This window comes from Zea mays, chromosome 5, assembly GCF_902167145.1.
Source record: "Zea mays cultivar B73 chromosome 5, Zm-B73-REFERENCE-NAM-5.0, whole genome shotgun sequence".
NCBI classification, from domain to species: Eukaryota; Viridiplantae; Streptophyta; class Magnoliopsida; order Poales; family Poaceae; genus Zea; species Zea mays.
The window spans coordinates 193433367-193447581 of NC_050100.1; the positions used below are offsets into that span (position 1 = coordinate 193433367).

A 14215-nucleotide genomic window follows, 5' to 3' on the forward strand; every position below is an offset into this window, starting at 1 on the left:
CCAAATGGCATAGTAACATAGCAGTACATGCCAAAAGGTGTGATGAAAGAAGTCGCGAGCTGGTCGGACTCTTTCATCCTGATTTGGTGATACCCTGAGTAGGCATCGAGGAAAGATAGGGTTTCACATCCTGCAGTGGAATCCACGATTTGATCGATGCGAGGCAGAGGATAGGGAACTTTTGGGCATGCTTTGTTTAGACCAGTGTAGTCTACACACATCCGCCATTTCCCTCCTTTCTTTCTCACAAGCACGGGGTTGGCAAGCCATTCGGGATGGAATACCTCTTTGATGAACCCTGCGGCCATCAGCTTGTAGATCTCCTCGCCTATGGCTCTGCGCTTTTTTTCATCGAATCGGCCCAGAGGTTGCTTCACGGGTCGGGCTCCAGCTCGGATATCCAGCGAGTGCTCGGCGACATCCCTCGGTATGCCAGGCATGTCCGAGGGACTCCACGCGAAAACTTCGGCGTTTGCGCGGAGAAAGTCGACGAGCACTGCTTCCTATTTGGGGTCGAGCTCGGAGCCGATCCGAATCTGCTTGGAGGCGTCGTTGCTGGGGTCGAGTGGGACGAACTTAACCGTCTCCGCTGGCTCAAAGTTGCCGGCATGGCGCTTCACGTCTGGCGCCTCCTTGGAGAGGCTCTCCAGGTCGGCGATGAGGGTCTCAGATTCGGTGAGGGCCTCAGCATACTCCACGCACTCTACGTCGCATTCGTACGCGTGTCGGTACGTGGGGCCGACGGTGATGACCCCGTTGGGGCCCGACATCTTGAGCTTGAGGTAGGTGTAGTTGGGGACGACCATGAACTTGGCGTAGCATGGCCTCCCTAGTATCGCGTGGTAGGTTCCTCGGAACCCGACCACCTCGAACGTGAGGGTTTCCCTTCTGAAGTTGGAGGGAGTCCCGAAGCAGACGGGCAGATCGAGTCGTCCGAGGGGTTGGACGCGTTTCCCGAGGATGATCCCGTGAAAAGGCGCCGCACCGGCCCGGACTGAGGACAGATCGATCTGCAGGAGCTCGAGGGTCTCGGCGTAGATGATGTTGAGGCTGCTGCCTCCGTCCATGAGGACCTTGGTGAGCCTGACGTTGCCGATGACGGGGTCGACAACGAGCGGGTATTTCCCCGGGCTCGGCACGCGGTCGGGGTGATCGCCCTGGTCGAAGGTGATAGGCTTGTCGGACCAGTCTAGGTAGACCGGCGCCGCCACCTTTACCGAACAGACCTCCCGACGCTCTTGCTTGCGGTGCCGAGCCGAGGCGTTCGCCACCGGCCCACCGTAGATCATGAAGCAGTCGCGGACCTCGGGGCACTCCTCTGCCTGGTGATCCTCCTTCTTGTCGTCGCGGGGGGCCCTGCCACCCTCCGCAGGTGGCCCGACCCTGTAAAAGTGACGCTGAAGCATGGCGCATTCCTCAAGGGTGTGCTTGACGGGTCCCTGATGATAGGGGCACGGCTCCTTGAGCATCTTGTCGAATAGATTGGCGCCTCCGGGAGGTTTCCGAGGGTTCTTGTACTCAGCGGCGGCGACAAGGTCTGCGTCGGCCATGTCGCGTTTCGCTTGCGACTTCTTCTTGCCTTTCTTCTTGGTGCCGCGCTGAGCGGACGCCTCGGGAACATCCTCCGGCTGGCGGCCCTGGGGCCGCTTGTCCTTCCGGAAGATGGCCTCAACCGCCTCCTGGCCAGAGGCGAACTTGGTGGCGATGTCCATCAGCTCGCTCGCCCTAGTGGGGGTCTTGCGACCCAGCTTGCTCACCAGGTCGCGGCAGGTGGTGTCGGCGAGGACATCCAAGTCAGTGACGTTGGGCAGCTCGGTGCGCTGCTTTGAGAATCGCCGGATGTAGTCCCGGAGAGACTCTCCCGGCTGCTGGCGGTAGCTTCGGAGATCCCAGGAGTTCCCAGGGCGCACATACGTGCCCTGGAAATTACCGGCGAAGGCTTGGACCAGGTCATCCCAGTTGGAGATCTGCCCCGGAGGCAGATGCTCCAGCAAGGCCCGAGCGGAGTCAGAGAGGAACAGGGGGAGGTTGCGGATGACGAGGTTGTCATCGTCCGTTCCACCCAGTTGGCAGGCCAGCCGGTAGTCCGCGAGCCACAGTTCCGGTCTTGTCTCCCCCGAGTACTTTGTGATGGTAGTCGGGGTTCGGAACCGGGTCGGGAACGGCGCCCGTCGTATGGCTCGGCTGAAAGCCTGCGGGCCGGGCGGTTCGGGCGAGGGGCTCCGATCCTCCCCGCTATCGTAGCGTCCCCCACGCCTAGGGTGGTAGCCTCGGCGCACCCTCTCGTCGAGGCAGGCTCGATGGTTGCGGTGGTGGTGCTCGTTGTCGAGGCGTCCTGGGACTGCAGGCGCTGTGTTGCGCGTGCGCCCGGTGTGGACCGAGGCTTCCCGCATGAATCGGGAAGTCGCGGCGCGGTGCTCCGAGGGGTATCCCTGCCTTCGGGAGGTAGAGCTCTCGGCCCGTCGAACCGCGGCATCTTCCAAGAGATTCTTGAGCTCTCCCCGAATCCGCCGCCCTTCGGTGGTTGATGGTTCCGGCATTGCGCGGAGAAGTATCGCTGCTGCAGCCAGGTTCTGGCCGACCCCACTTGAAGCCAGTGGCGGCCTTGTCCTGACGTCGTCGACGATGCGGAGCTGGATGCCCTAGGGTAGATGACGCGCTTCTCCAGCCGGAGCTTGGTCTACCCATTCCTGCCCGATGTTCCGGCGAAGCGGCTCAAGTGTTCCTGCCCCCTCGTCGAGCCTGGCCTGCATCTCGCGGATTTGCTCGAGCTGTGCGTCCTGACACCCCGCAGGGACTGGGACCACAGCTAGCTCCCGAAGGATGTCAACGCGAGGTGCAGGCCTAGGGGGATCACCATTTTCCAGTATACCAAGATGGTTGCCTTCGTCGGGACCCCCTAGATCGACGTGGAAACATTCACGACTTGGGCCGCTGTCTCCGTCGCCGAAGCTGTGGCTACCGTTGGAACAATCGGAAAGGCAGTAGTCGCATGCGGTCATAAAGTCCCGCATGGCGCTGGGGTTACCGAGCGCGGAGAAATCCCAACCAAAGTCGGGCTCGTCATCTTTCTCGGAACCCGAGGGTCCGTAGGTCGAGACGGCCGTCAGCCGGTCCCAGGGTGACCGCATATGATGCCCCGGAGGGCTGGTGCATGCCTCTATGAAGGCTTCCACCAAAGCGGGGTCGCTTGGTGGGTCGAGGCCGAATCTAAAAGGAATGAGACGGGAGTCGGTCGGTACCTCTTGGTCGATAGGTGGTGACGTTGTTACGTCAGGGGCGAACTGCACCGTTATCTCAGGTACGAGGGTGACGCCCAGCAAGTCCTTCGCGAGCGTGCTGGCGTCGTCCGTCCGCTTGGAGTTGGCGTGTTGCAGGGAAACAATGCTCGTCTTCGTCTCAGACGCGAGCTCGACGGCCGACGTGTCCCCCGTCGGGGCGCTGGCGCAGTCGACTCGCTCGACAGCCGATGAGGTGCCGCCTCCTGCTTGGCCATGGTTGCCCCGCCTCCTCCTCCTCCGGCGGGGGAGGTGACGGGACAAACTCGGACGCCGTTCTTCCGCCTCGTGGGGAAGACGTCGTCGATTCCGCCGCCGGCGAGCGGATTGTCGGCCGCCACTGTCGCCGTCGCGCAGCGGAGGAAGGAGTATCATGTCGTAGCTACCGTCGAGGGACATGAATTCAAGACTCCCGAAACGGAGCACCGTCCCGGGTTGGAAAGGTTGCTGGAGACTACCCATCTGGAGCTTGACGGGGAGCTGTTCGTCAACACGCAGCAGGCCCCTACCTAGCGCGGCAACTGTCGGCGTTTCGACCCCGGGGGGTCCCTGGACCGACGAGTGAATTGTCGCCGCGTGTCCCAGCCCAGATGGGTCGGCGCGAGACGGAGCACGAAGGGGGGTAGAAGAGAGGGGAAAGCCCGCGACCTCCGTGTTTGTCCTGCGCCCAGGTCGGGTGCGCTTGCAGTAGGGGGTTACAAGCGTCCGCGTGGGGGGGGAGAGCGAGGGACTCTACGCGTCGCCCCGTCCTCCCATGCGGCCAACCTTCTCGTAAGAGAGCCCTGGACCTTCCTTTTATAGGCGTAAGGAGAGGGTCCAGGTGTACAATGGGGGGTGTAGCAATGCGCTATCGTGTCTAGCAGAGAGGAGCTAGTGCCCTAAGTACATGCCTTCGTGGCAGCCGGAGAGGTTTTGGCACCCTGTTCATATGATGTCGTGGCCGTCGGAGGAGCGTTGGAGCCTTACGGAAGGACAGCTGTTGGGGCTGTCGAGTCCTTGCTGACGTTTCCTTGCTTCCGTAAGAGTTTGAGAGTCACCGTCGTCATGGAGCACGCGGGGCGCCATCATTATCTGTTTTCCGGGGCGAGCCAGATGGGACGCCGGTCCCGTTACCCGTAGCCTGAGCTAGCTAGGGATAGGGTAATGATGGCCCCCCCTGTGACGTGGTCGGTTCGAGCCCTGGGTCGGGCGAGGCGGAGGCTCCTCCGAGGTCGGGGTCGAGTCGGTCTTCCGAGGTCGAGGTTGTGTCCGAGCCCTGGGTCGGGCGAGGCGGAGTTCGTCGTCTTTCGGGGCCGAGCCTGAGTCCGAGCCCTGGGTCGGGCGAGGCGGAGTTCGTCATCTTCCGGGGCCGAGCCCGAGTCCGAGCCCTGGGTCGGGCGAGGCGGAGTTCGTCGTCTTCCGGGGCCGAGCCCGAGTCCGAGCCCTAGGTCGGGCGAGGCGGAGTTCGTCGCCTTCCGGGGCCGAGCCCGAGTCCGAGCCCTGGGTCGGGCGAGGCGGAGTTCGTCGTCTTCCGGGGCCGAGCCCGAGTCCAAGCCCTGGGGTCGGGCGAGGCGGAGTTTCCTATGGCGTCCGAGGCCGGACCTGGCTGCTGTCAGCCTCACTTTGTCGAGCGGCACAGCAGTCGGAGCGACGCATGCGGCGCTGCCTCCTTGTCAGGCCGGTCAGTGGAGCGGCGAAGTGACCGCGGTCACTTTCGGCTCTGTCGACTGAAGGGCGCGTGACAGGATAGGATGTCAGGCCATCCTTGCATTAAATGCTCCTGCAATTTAGTCGGTCGGTGTGGCGATTTGGCCAAGGTTGCTTCTTGGCGAAGACTGGGCCTCGGGCGAGCCGAAGGTGTGTACGTCGCTTGAGGGGGTCCTTGGGCGAGACGTGAATCTTCCGGGGTTGGCTGCCTTTGCCCGAGGCTGGGCTCAGGCGATGCGAGGTCGTGTCCCTTGAGTGGACCGTGCCTTGGCTTAATCGCACCCATCAGGCCTTTACTGCTTAGTGCTGATAGGGGTTACCAGCTGAGATTAGGAGTCTTGGGGGTACCCCTAATTATGGTCCCCGACAATTAGCTACTAGTTAGTTAACTATTTGTTAGCTAGCTATTCTACTAGTATATTTTTAGCTAACTAACTATTAATTATAGTGCATTTAAACACCCCCTTAGAACGTATAGAGACTGTCAGACCACGCCCCACTTTTACTTACCACTAGTTCATGTAGGAACAAAGGTAAACACCAATTCAAGTTTGAACTTGGATGGTTTTACCGAGACGTTTCTTTGACTTAGGGGATGTTTGAATACACTAAAACTAATAGTTGAGACATCCAAACATTCTAGCTAATAGTTCAACTATTAGCTATTTTTGGTAAATTAGTTAATAGTTAGGTAGCTATTTGTTAGGCAACTAATTTTACTAACAATTTTTAGCCAACTAACTATTAGTTCTAGTGTATTCAAACACCATCTTATAAAAGAAGTGTGGGAGAGACCAGACAGCGGAAGAACTCTGATCCGAAAGTGGAATAATAAAATCTGTGCCACGCGGAAACACCTTCGTGGATGGGCACGCCATATGACTGGTATTCTAAAAAAATAAAAAACATGCTTTGTAGCACTTATTGATGAGCTCGATAAAATGGCATAGGAACGTCAATTAACAAAACAAGAGATAGCAAAAGAGCCAATTCAATGAACATTTAGCTCACCTTCTGCGGGAAGGAGAGCTCAAATGGTACAAATGGTCCAACGCTCAATTCATTCTTGAAGGAGATTCAAATACTAGGTACTTCCAAAATGTGGCCAACGGTCGGCATCAGAAGAAACTTATTTGTTCACTCCAACAAGATGAAGGAGCAGTAGAAGGGCACGAGCATATTAAATCTTACATAACTAAATATTACAAAAAATTATTCGGGGCTTTAGAGGAGGGTAGATTATCTCTCGGTAAGGCTCGGATGGATGATATCTCCCAAGTTTCAGAGGAGGAGAACACCTTTCTTACTAACCCCTTCTCCGAGGAAGAAGTCCAAAAGGCAATCTTCCAAATAGAACACAATAAGGCTCCACGCCCAGATGACTTTCTGGTCGAGTTTTATCAAAACTTCTAGAAGTCATAAAGAAGAACCTTATGGAGATGTTTAGTTATCTTCACTCTAGACAACTAGAGTTGTTTCAGATTAATTTCGGCAAGATCATTTTGTTGCCAAAAGTTAACGGGGCAGAGCGGATTCAACAATTTAGACCGATATGTCTCCTTAATGTTAGTTTCAAAATCTTTACCAAGACCACAATAAATAGGCTAAACATGGTGGCTGACCATGTGGTTCGACCAACACAAACAACCTTTATGCAAGCAAGAAACATCATTGATGGGGTGGTAATATTCCATGAAACAGTCCATGAGTTACACCGAAAGAAACTAAATGGAGTGATTTTTAAAATTGATTTTGAGAAAGCTTATGACAAAGTGAAATGGTCCTTCCTTCACAGGATAAAAGGTTTATCAGAAGTTTGGCGCACATGGATACATAGTCTTTTGTCACTAGAGGTAGCGTGGCCATTAAAGTGAATGACGATGTTGGCCATTATTTCCAAACAAAAAAGGACTAAGACAAGGCGAGCCACTATTACCAATATTGTTTAATCTTGTGGCTGATATGTTGGCTGTCTTGATCGAACACACAAAAGTAGACGAGCAAATAGTGGGGATACTCCCACATTTGGTGGATGGAGGCCTCTCGATCCTCCAATACACAGATGATATAATTCTCTTTATGGATCATGACCTTGAAAAGGAAAAAAACATGAATCTGGTACTATCAGCATTCGAGCAACTTTTAGGTCTCAAAATTAATTACCATAAGAGTGAATTGTTTTGTTTTGGGGAAGCCCAAGTTGAGGCCACTCAGTATGTCGAAATTTTCGGATGCAAAAGACCATTTGCCTATTAGATATTTGGGTATCCCGATTCATTATCAGAGACTTTCAAATTCTGAATGGAAACATGTGAAAGAACGCCTAGAGAAAATATCTTAGTAGCTGGAATGGAAAGCTATTATCAATTGGCAGGAGATTGGTTCTTGTAAATTCGGTGCTAAGTACTTTACATGATATCCTTTTTCCAATTGTCGAAAGGAGTGTTGAAGAAATGGATTATTCCCGGTCACGATTCTTTTGGCAAGGTGATAGTGACAAAAAGAAATATAGTTTGGCAATGTGGAACATTGTTTATCGTCCAAAAGATCAAAGGGGGTTAGGTATTCATGACATTTTAATTAAAAATGAGCACTGCTCGGTAAATGGCTATTTAGGCTTCTTACTAAGAACATGATTTGGCAAACGCTCCTTAAGAAAAAGTATATAGGCTCAAAAGCAGTATCTTAGGTTCATTAGAAGCCAAGTGACTCACACTTTTGGGCTAGTCTAATGACTGCTTTGGATCTTTTAAGATGAAGGAGGGTCAGAGACAAGGTTCCGGGAGGATATGTGGCTAGGAAACACCACCCTTCGGGAACAATATCTAGCTCTATACAATATTGTTTGTTTCAAATCTCATACTATTACAAGGGTGATGGAAACCTCACCGACGTATCATTCAGACGACATGTAGCCGGACCACGACTGTCAGCATGGAACACACTTCTGGGGCGGTTGGACTCGATCCAATTGACTGAAGGGTCTGACAAATTTAAATGTGAATGGAAAATCTATTGTGGATTCCATGTACAGAGCTCTTGTTCACACGAAAATGCCAATAGGAGATAATAACAAAATTTGGAAAATGAAGATACCATTGAAAGTTAAAATTTTCGTATGGTACCTTCGAAAAGGTGTAATCCTTACAAAGGATAATCTTACAAAGCGGAATTGGCATGGGAGTTTGCAATGTGTTTTTTTGTCAACATAACGAGACAATTAAACATTTGTTTTTTCCAATGTAGTTTCGCTCGCTCTATATGGTCAGTCATCCAAATGGCTTCCAACTTGTATCCACCTCGTAGTGTTGTTAATATGTTTGATAACTAGTTGTGGGACAGATGACAAGTATATGATTCTCATTAGGGTGGGAGCGACGGTTGCCTTAATATGGTCGCTCTAGCTTTGTAGAAATGATTTGGTTTTTAATGTTAGAAATTCATCTGTCTTGCAGGTTATTTACTGATGTATTACTTTGCTCCATTTATGGTTATTTATTCATCGTTAAGAGAACATAGATCTATTTTTAGATGTGTGTACACGGTTGAAGCGTGTGGTGAGAGATATTTTTATCCGACATGAATGATAGTCTAGTATATTGATCAGTCATTTGTCGTTTTAGTTATGGTTCAGCTTGGTGTCGTTTTTCTTGTTTTTACTAGGTGTGTGCCCGTGCGTTGCAACGGAAACATATAATACCATTGGTAACTTATGTAAGCTGGAGATGAACATCGACACATATTTGACCGGATCTTTTTCTTCCTTGGAGATCTGGGAGTGTTGCAACGGGAACATATAATACCATTGGTAACTTATTTATCGATTTAGGTGGGGCAGCAGGCTGCTGCGCTCTTGGGAGAGCAGCCCGTCTACCACGCCGTACAACGTACCATTGGCTGCGGGGCCGCCATGCCCCCAGTAGCGCTGCCCGGCAAGGAGGGTGGGTATTTGGGGAGTATCGGCGAAGTATTACTCAGGCCATCTAACTAACTCAGCTAATTTGCTGTTCCAGTGAACACAACTGAAGCCGTGTGTATTCCGTTTCATCATCGATTATATATATTATTATATACAAGTTAATGCAATATAGATACTGCTTTCTACCCACCCAATTATCCTAATAATATGTATTCACAGTAAATACAACAATCTCCTAGCAACAAAACCTTAAAAAATAGATGTATTCCTGAGCGCGTCACTTGTAGGCGTGGATGTAGTATTGGAAGTAGAAGTCCTAGATGAAGCTGGCAAGCCAGCGGGAGGCAGCGAAGCACAACACGATCGCCAACACGACCGCGGCCCTCTGAACAGTCGACGTGAGGATCGTTCCCTTAGCGACGGCAAGGAACCCGACGACGGCGACCGAGGCCACCTGCAGGGCAGCCTCGAGCGCCGCGTTGCAGCTCCTGCACTGTACCACGTGCGACCAGTACCTGCCATGGGCATCCACAGTTATATGTTTCCGTTGCAACGCACGGGCACACACCTAGTAAAAATAATAATAACAAAGCACTTCCTGACAAGGCCTCCCTATTTAAATCCCACCACCCGACCTCGCTCTTTCGCTCGCTGCCTCTAGCAGTCTCTTAGATAGTGTTTGGATGGATGGATGAGGAAGTATGAAGAGGGATGGGGTAGGATCATTCTAAGTTGACCCATGTTTGCTTTGGAGGTCTAGAGTCAGTTTTAAGAAATATTCTTCAAAAATAGTGGATGAGGCCATCCCTAAAAAAATAAGGGACAGGATCAACCCAGGATTGATCCCGTCCCATCCCTTGTTGATACCGAACCAAACACATCATTACTCTCTTCCACAAGCACCCAACCAGCCAGCCAGCCATTACTCGCAAGCTTGCTGCTGCTGGCTGCTGAAGGCACAACAGAGCTAGCAAAGGCTTCCATCCAAAGGCGGGGCGGGGGGCGACTCTCTCAGGCAAAAATAAAAGCTTGGTAAGCACCTGCCATCTCTGTACGTAGACAGAGCTGAGTTGGGTCCGGCCGGCGCGTGTCTCTTCTTCCTCTTCCTCTTCTTCCTCTTCCTCCCGCCTCCCATCACGAACTCTTCTTCCTCCTCCTCTAAACCACACCGCAGGCGCAGGCGCTTGGATCGCAAGCCTCGCTCATGGCTTTCTGGCGAGTAGCGGCGACAGGGATCTGCTTCTTCTCTCTCTGCATTCACTCTTCTCTGAGTGAGTGAGTGGAGTGAGTGCGTGTATGTGTGTGCAAGGACGGTGTTTTACTGCGCGCCATTAAAGTCCTCTGTGTCTCTCACTCACGCGCGCGCTACTGAATGAGAGCCGTCTTCTCCGACACACACCCACCCACACCCCCCCCACACACACACCGCCGGGAAATGTTGCTGTTGTTCTCTGTTCCTGTTCGTGTTCTTCTCCCGCCGCTGATTCCAGCGTTTCCGAACCAGATGTGAAGCCGCTTGCTCTGCGATTGATGGTTGCGGGCTGCAACGTTGTCTGAGGTGCGTGGTCAAGTCGAGGCGAAGATGAGCAGGTGAGTTCGCTTCGCTCTGCTTCTGCTTCTTCTTGCCGTTCGACTCAACCACCGCACCCCACCTACACACACGCACACAGGTTCATTGTTTTTGTTCATTCCAACACGAAGTGTGTGCATGCCTGTTCTCTGAACATCCGTTCTTTTTTTTCTTCTGTTGGATGGTTGGTTCACTCCCAGACCTGCGCGCTGAAAGTGAATATCCACTGCGATGGGTGCGAGAAGAAGGTCAAGAAGATCCTGCACAAGATCGATGGTAACAAACAAACATTCTTCTAAGTCAAATTGCTTCATTCTTTTTCTTTCTTTCTTTTTAAAAAAGACCCCGGGCTTTGCTCTCTTGTGTTGTGCTCGCACAACTCACTGCCTTGGATCCTAGTAAACGCTTGGTTCTGTTCTGTCTGCTCAGATTTGCTGCTTCTGTGTTCTGAAAACGCATTTCCCCCTCGTAATCTTATCGTAAGTAGGAATAGAAATGAAAAAGTGCTGCGCTGATCTGCAGGCGTGTACCAGAGCAGCATAGATGCAGAGCAGGGGAAGGTGACGGTGTCCGGCCTCATGGATCCGGCCACCGTCATCAAGAAGCTCAACAAGGCGGGCAAGCCGGCGCAGCTGTGGGGCGCCAAGCTTGACGTGGTGAGCCAGCTCCAGAAGCTGCAGCTTGGCGGCGGCGGCGGCGGCGGGAAGGACAAGCAGCCCAAGGGTGGCGACGGCGGCGCGAAGGGCCAGCAGACCAAGGGCGGCGGAGGAGAAGGAGGAGGAGGCAAGGGCGGGAAAGATGCGAACATGGTGCTGCCGCAGCCGACACCACAGCAGATGCAGCAGGTGATGCAGATGAAGGGCATGAAGCTGTCTCATGTGCTCGGTTGGGCGCGGGTGGGCGGCGAGGTTTCGCGGTGGCGGGGTTTTCGGTGCTCGGTTGGGCGCCGGTGGGTGTATGGTAGGCGGCGAGGTTTCGCGGCGGCGGCGAGCGTTCGGTTGCGGCGATTTTCGCGGGGGCTAGGCGTGCGGTAGCAGCGATTTTCGCGGGGGCTGGGCGCGCGGTAGCAGGAGGAGGTTGTAGAGGCGGGGGCAGTCTACGCTCCACTCTTAATAGTTGTAGAGATATCATGTAATAGCCACTACTAAAATATCCTAATAATCACGATATTATGCATGTGGATCATGAATTCTTCATTCATAACAAGTGCATGCACACCTACTTATATTTCCAATATCACGAATTCCTCCAAGTCGCTTGGTTTCTACATGTCGTTTCCACTTAGGGCTTATTCGGTTATCCGGGGTTCATTATAGAACTATACCTACCTAGAATAATTGTCTAATTTGTATAATAATTGTTCACCTAGAACAATTCATGACCTCATTCTGATATAACCGAACAACCCTATTCGATGAGAGAGTATGATGATTTATCACATATATCTAAATCCAGACAAGCACATGTTCTAAGACATTTATAGAAACAATTGCTCAAGTATTGGCTTAGGATTTTAGAACTTAGGATAAGAAATAAAGATTCAGATTTTTTACCTCCCTTATTACCTCAATCACTTTTATCACGATTTTTAATGTGTATTCACTTTATTGCCTTTTTAGGTTTATCATATTATTAGTACGGGCATCTTAGTAGTAGATAAATAAATTTTCAATTTAGTATATGTCCTAGTGCTTCATGGTCCATTCAAACATCAACAAAGCACAGAGAAAAAAGTTACCGGTCACGGCCATAGCTAGAACTTGGAATCGAATGAGTTCTAGATGAACAACTACCATTAGCCTATTACTTCCTTGAATTAATTGCTACAATATTTCTTCAACAGGGTGGATGAGCATGCAAGTTAATTTGAGGTTGTATCTGCCAAATGACGATGACAATTTCAGTACAGAAGGATAATAATGGTCATAAGCATCACATAACAAAAGGCCAGGGGCTTACTTTTCTGGAATAATCTTTGTGGCTAAAAGAATTCGGAATAATCTTTGTGGCTGAAGGCAGAAAACCACGAGCACATAAGCTTTGGAGTCATGCTCATTGTACTATCACATATATATTACCACATAATAAAAGAGGTAAAGTATGAATCATATATTTTAAATAATAGATCAATTATGCCATTTAGTGATAAAGCTTTGGAGTCTGCTGTACGGCATTCGCCTCCAGCGACGGCCGCGCTTACACGTAGTGGTGCCACTGCTAGAATTTGTCAGGAACACAAGCACACAAGAATCCGAAAATGAAAGGCAGCAGCCAGCAGGGAACACGCCGGGCCTGGAACTGGGTCAGTGCCGTCTACAGGTGGTGGACGCAGTCGTATGTGTTGATGTCGTCTGCCGTGCACCTGAGGTCCAAGCGCCGCCGCCCGCACGAGTGCTGCTCGCCGCGCGCCTGAGCGCCATCCGCAGTTCGTTCAGGCCGCCTAGGCCGCACGTCCGACTCCCGAGCGCTGCCAACCACACACCTAAACGCGCCGCTCACGCCCATCAGCTTCCTCGAGCGCACCACGCTCGTCTACCCCGACCGCCCCTCCATCGTCGCCGCTGGACACGACGCCGCGCCGCCGCCCCGCACCTGGCGGCAGACCCGGGACTGCTGCCTCCGCCTCGCCGCCGCGCTCGCGGGGCTCGGCGTCGCGCGCCGTGACGTGGTAAGTCTCTGTCCAGCCGTTGCCTTGCCTCGGTAGATTCGGGCGTTATTTACCTGCCGCCGTCCAAGCATTCACTTTTACTGCTCTTGTTGTTCTCCATCCTGGCTGTCTCTCTCGATTTGCTGCTGCTTCTAGTACCGAATCGAATCGAACTTGCCGACCGGTCCTCAACCGAAGCCGTTGCTGCCCCCGTGTAGGTTGCGGTGTTCGCGCAGAACATCCCGGCCTTCTGCGAGCTCCACTTCGGCATTCCCATGGCGGGCGCCGTGATCTGCGCGCTCAACTCGCGGCTCGACGCCGGCATGGCGTCCGTGCTGCTGCAGCACTCGGAGGCCAAGGTCGTGTTCGTGGACGCCGTGCTGCTGGGCGTCGCCCGGGAAGCGCTCCGCTTCATCTCCCAGCAGGCCGGCGGAGCGAGCAGGGTACCCGCCGTGGTGCTAATCAACGGGGCGCTCGACGAGCCGCCGCCAGCGGCGACAGGAAACAACAAGATCCCAGGCGTCGATCGATGCTACGAGTACGAGGCCCTCCTCAGCAACAGCAGAGGCGGCGATCCAGAGTTCTTGATCCGGTGGCCGGACGATGAGAACGAGCCGATCGCGCTGGATCTGCGTGCAGGGGCGGTGAATCGCGGGGAGGGGCGCTGGATCTGCGGGCGGTGAATCGCGGGGGGGGGGGGGGGGGCGGTGAATCGCGGGGAGGGGCGCTGGATCTGCGGGCGGTGAATCGCGGGGGGGGGGGGGGGGGGCGGTGAATCGTGGGGAGGGGCGCTGGATCTGCGGGCGGTGGGTGAATCGCGGGGGGCGGGGGGCGCTGGATCCGCGTGCGGGCTGACGTGAGCGCTGAGCGGGATTCGCGGCGTGGACGTTGAGGCGGGGGCAGTCTACGCTCCACTCTTAATAGTTGTAGAGATGTTATCGGCTATGTGCACTCTAGTTGTGTAGAGGATGGCTTCCATGTTGTATCTGCGTGATGCTAACTCTTGAGGGCGTTTAGTTTGTGAATGTGATAATGCAGTAGCGCCGGATCTTTTCTTCGCGCCCGTGTCGCGAGACGGCTCCGCTAGCAGTTACGTGTTCGCGCGCAAGCCGCCA

At 53.1% G+C, this 14215-nt stretch overlaps 2 protein-coding genes across 2 annotated transcripts; both read left to right on the top strand.

The window, feature by feature from the left end:
* Positions 1-10318: 10318 nt before the first annotated feature.
* LOC118471963 (heavy metal-associated isoprenylated plant protein 33-like) lies at positions 10319-11641 on the top strand. Its single transcript, XM_035958902.1, has 3 exons — positions 10319-10342; positions 10654-10729; positions 10976-11641. The coding sequence occupies exons 1-3, from the start codon at positions 10319-10321 to the stop codon at positions 11485-11487; spliced, it is 612 nt and encodes a 203-aa protein (XP_035814795.1). The 3' UTR covers positions 11488-11641.
* A 1228-nt stretch (positions 11642-12869) lies between these two features.
* LOC103627476 (probable acyl-activating enzyme 2) lies at positions 12870-14157 on the top strand. Its single transcript, XM_008647772.4, has 2 exons — positions 12870-13121; positions 13319-14157. The coding sequence occupies exon 2, from the start codon at positions 13376-13378 to the stop codon at positions 13781-13783; it is 408 nt and encodes a 135-aa protein (XP_008645994.1). The 5' UTR covers positions 12870-13121; positions 13319-13375; the 3' UTR covers positions 13784-14157.
* The last annotated feature ends 58 nt before the right edge of the window (positions 14158-14215 follow it).

What these genes read in the sequence shown, in the direction of transcription:
- LOC118471963 (XM_035958902.1), top strand. Translation starts at nt 10,319, where the DNA reads ATGTTGCTGTTGTTCTCTGTTCCT. An exon ending in TGCTGTTGTTCTCTGTTCCT is followed by an intron (nt 10,343 to 10,653) that starts GTTCGTGTTCTT and finishes GTTCACTCCCAG; the next exon opens with ACCTGCGCGCTGAAAGTGAA. An exon ending in GATCCTGCACAAGATCGATG is followed by an intron (nt 10,730 to 10,975) that starts GTAACAAACAAA and finishes GCTGATCTGCAG; the next exon opens with GCGTGTACCAGAGCAGCATA.
- LOC103627476 (XM_008647772.4), top strand. Translation starts at nt 13,376, where the DNA reads ATGGCGGGCGCCGTGATCTGCGCGCTCAACTCGCGGCTCGACGCCGGC.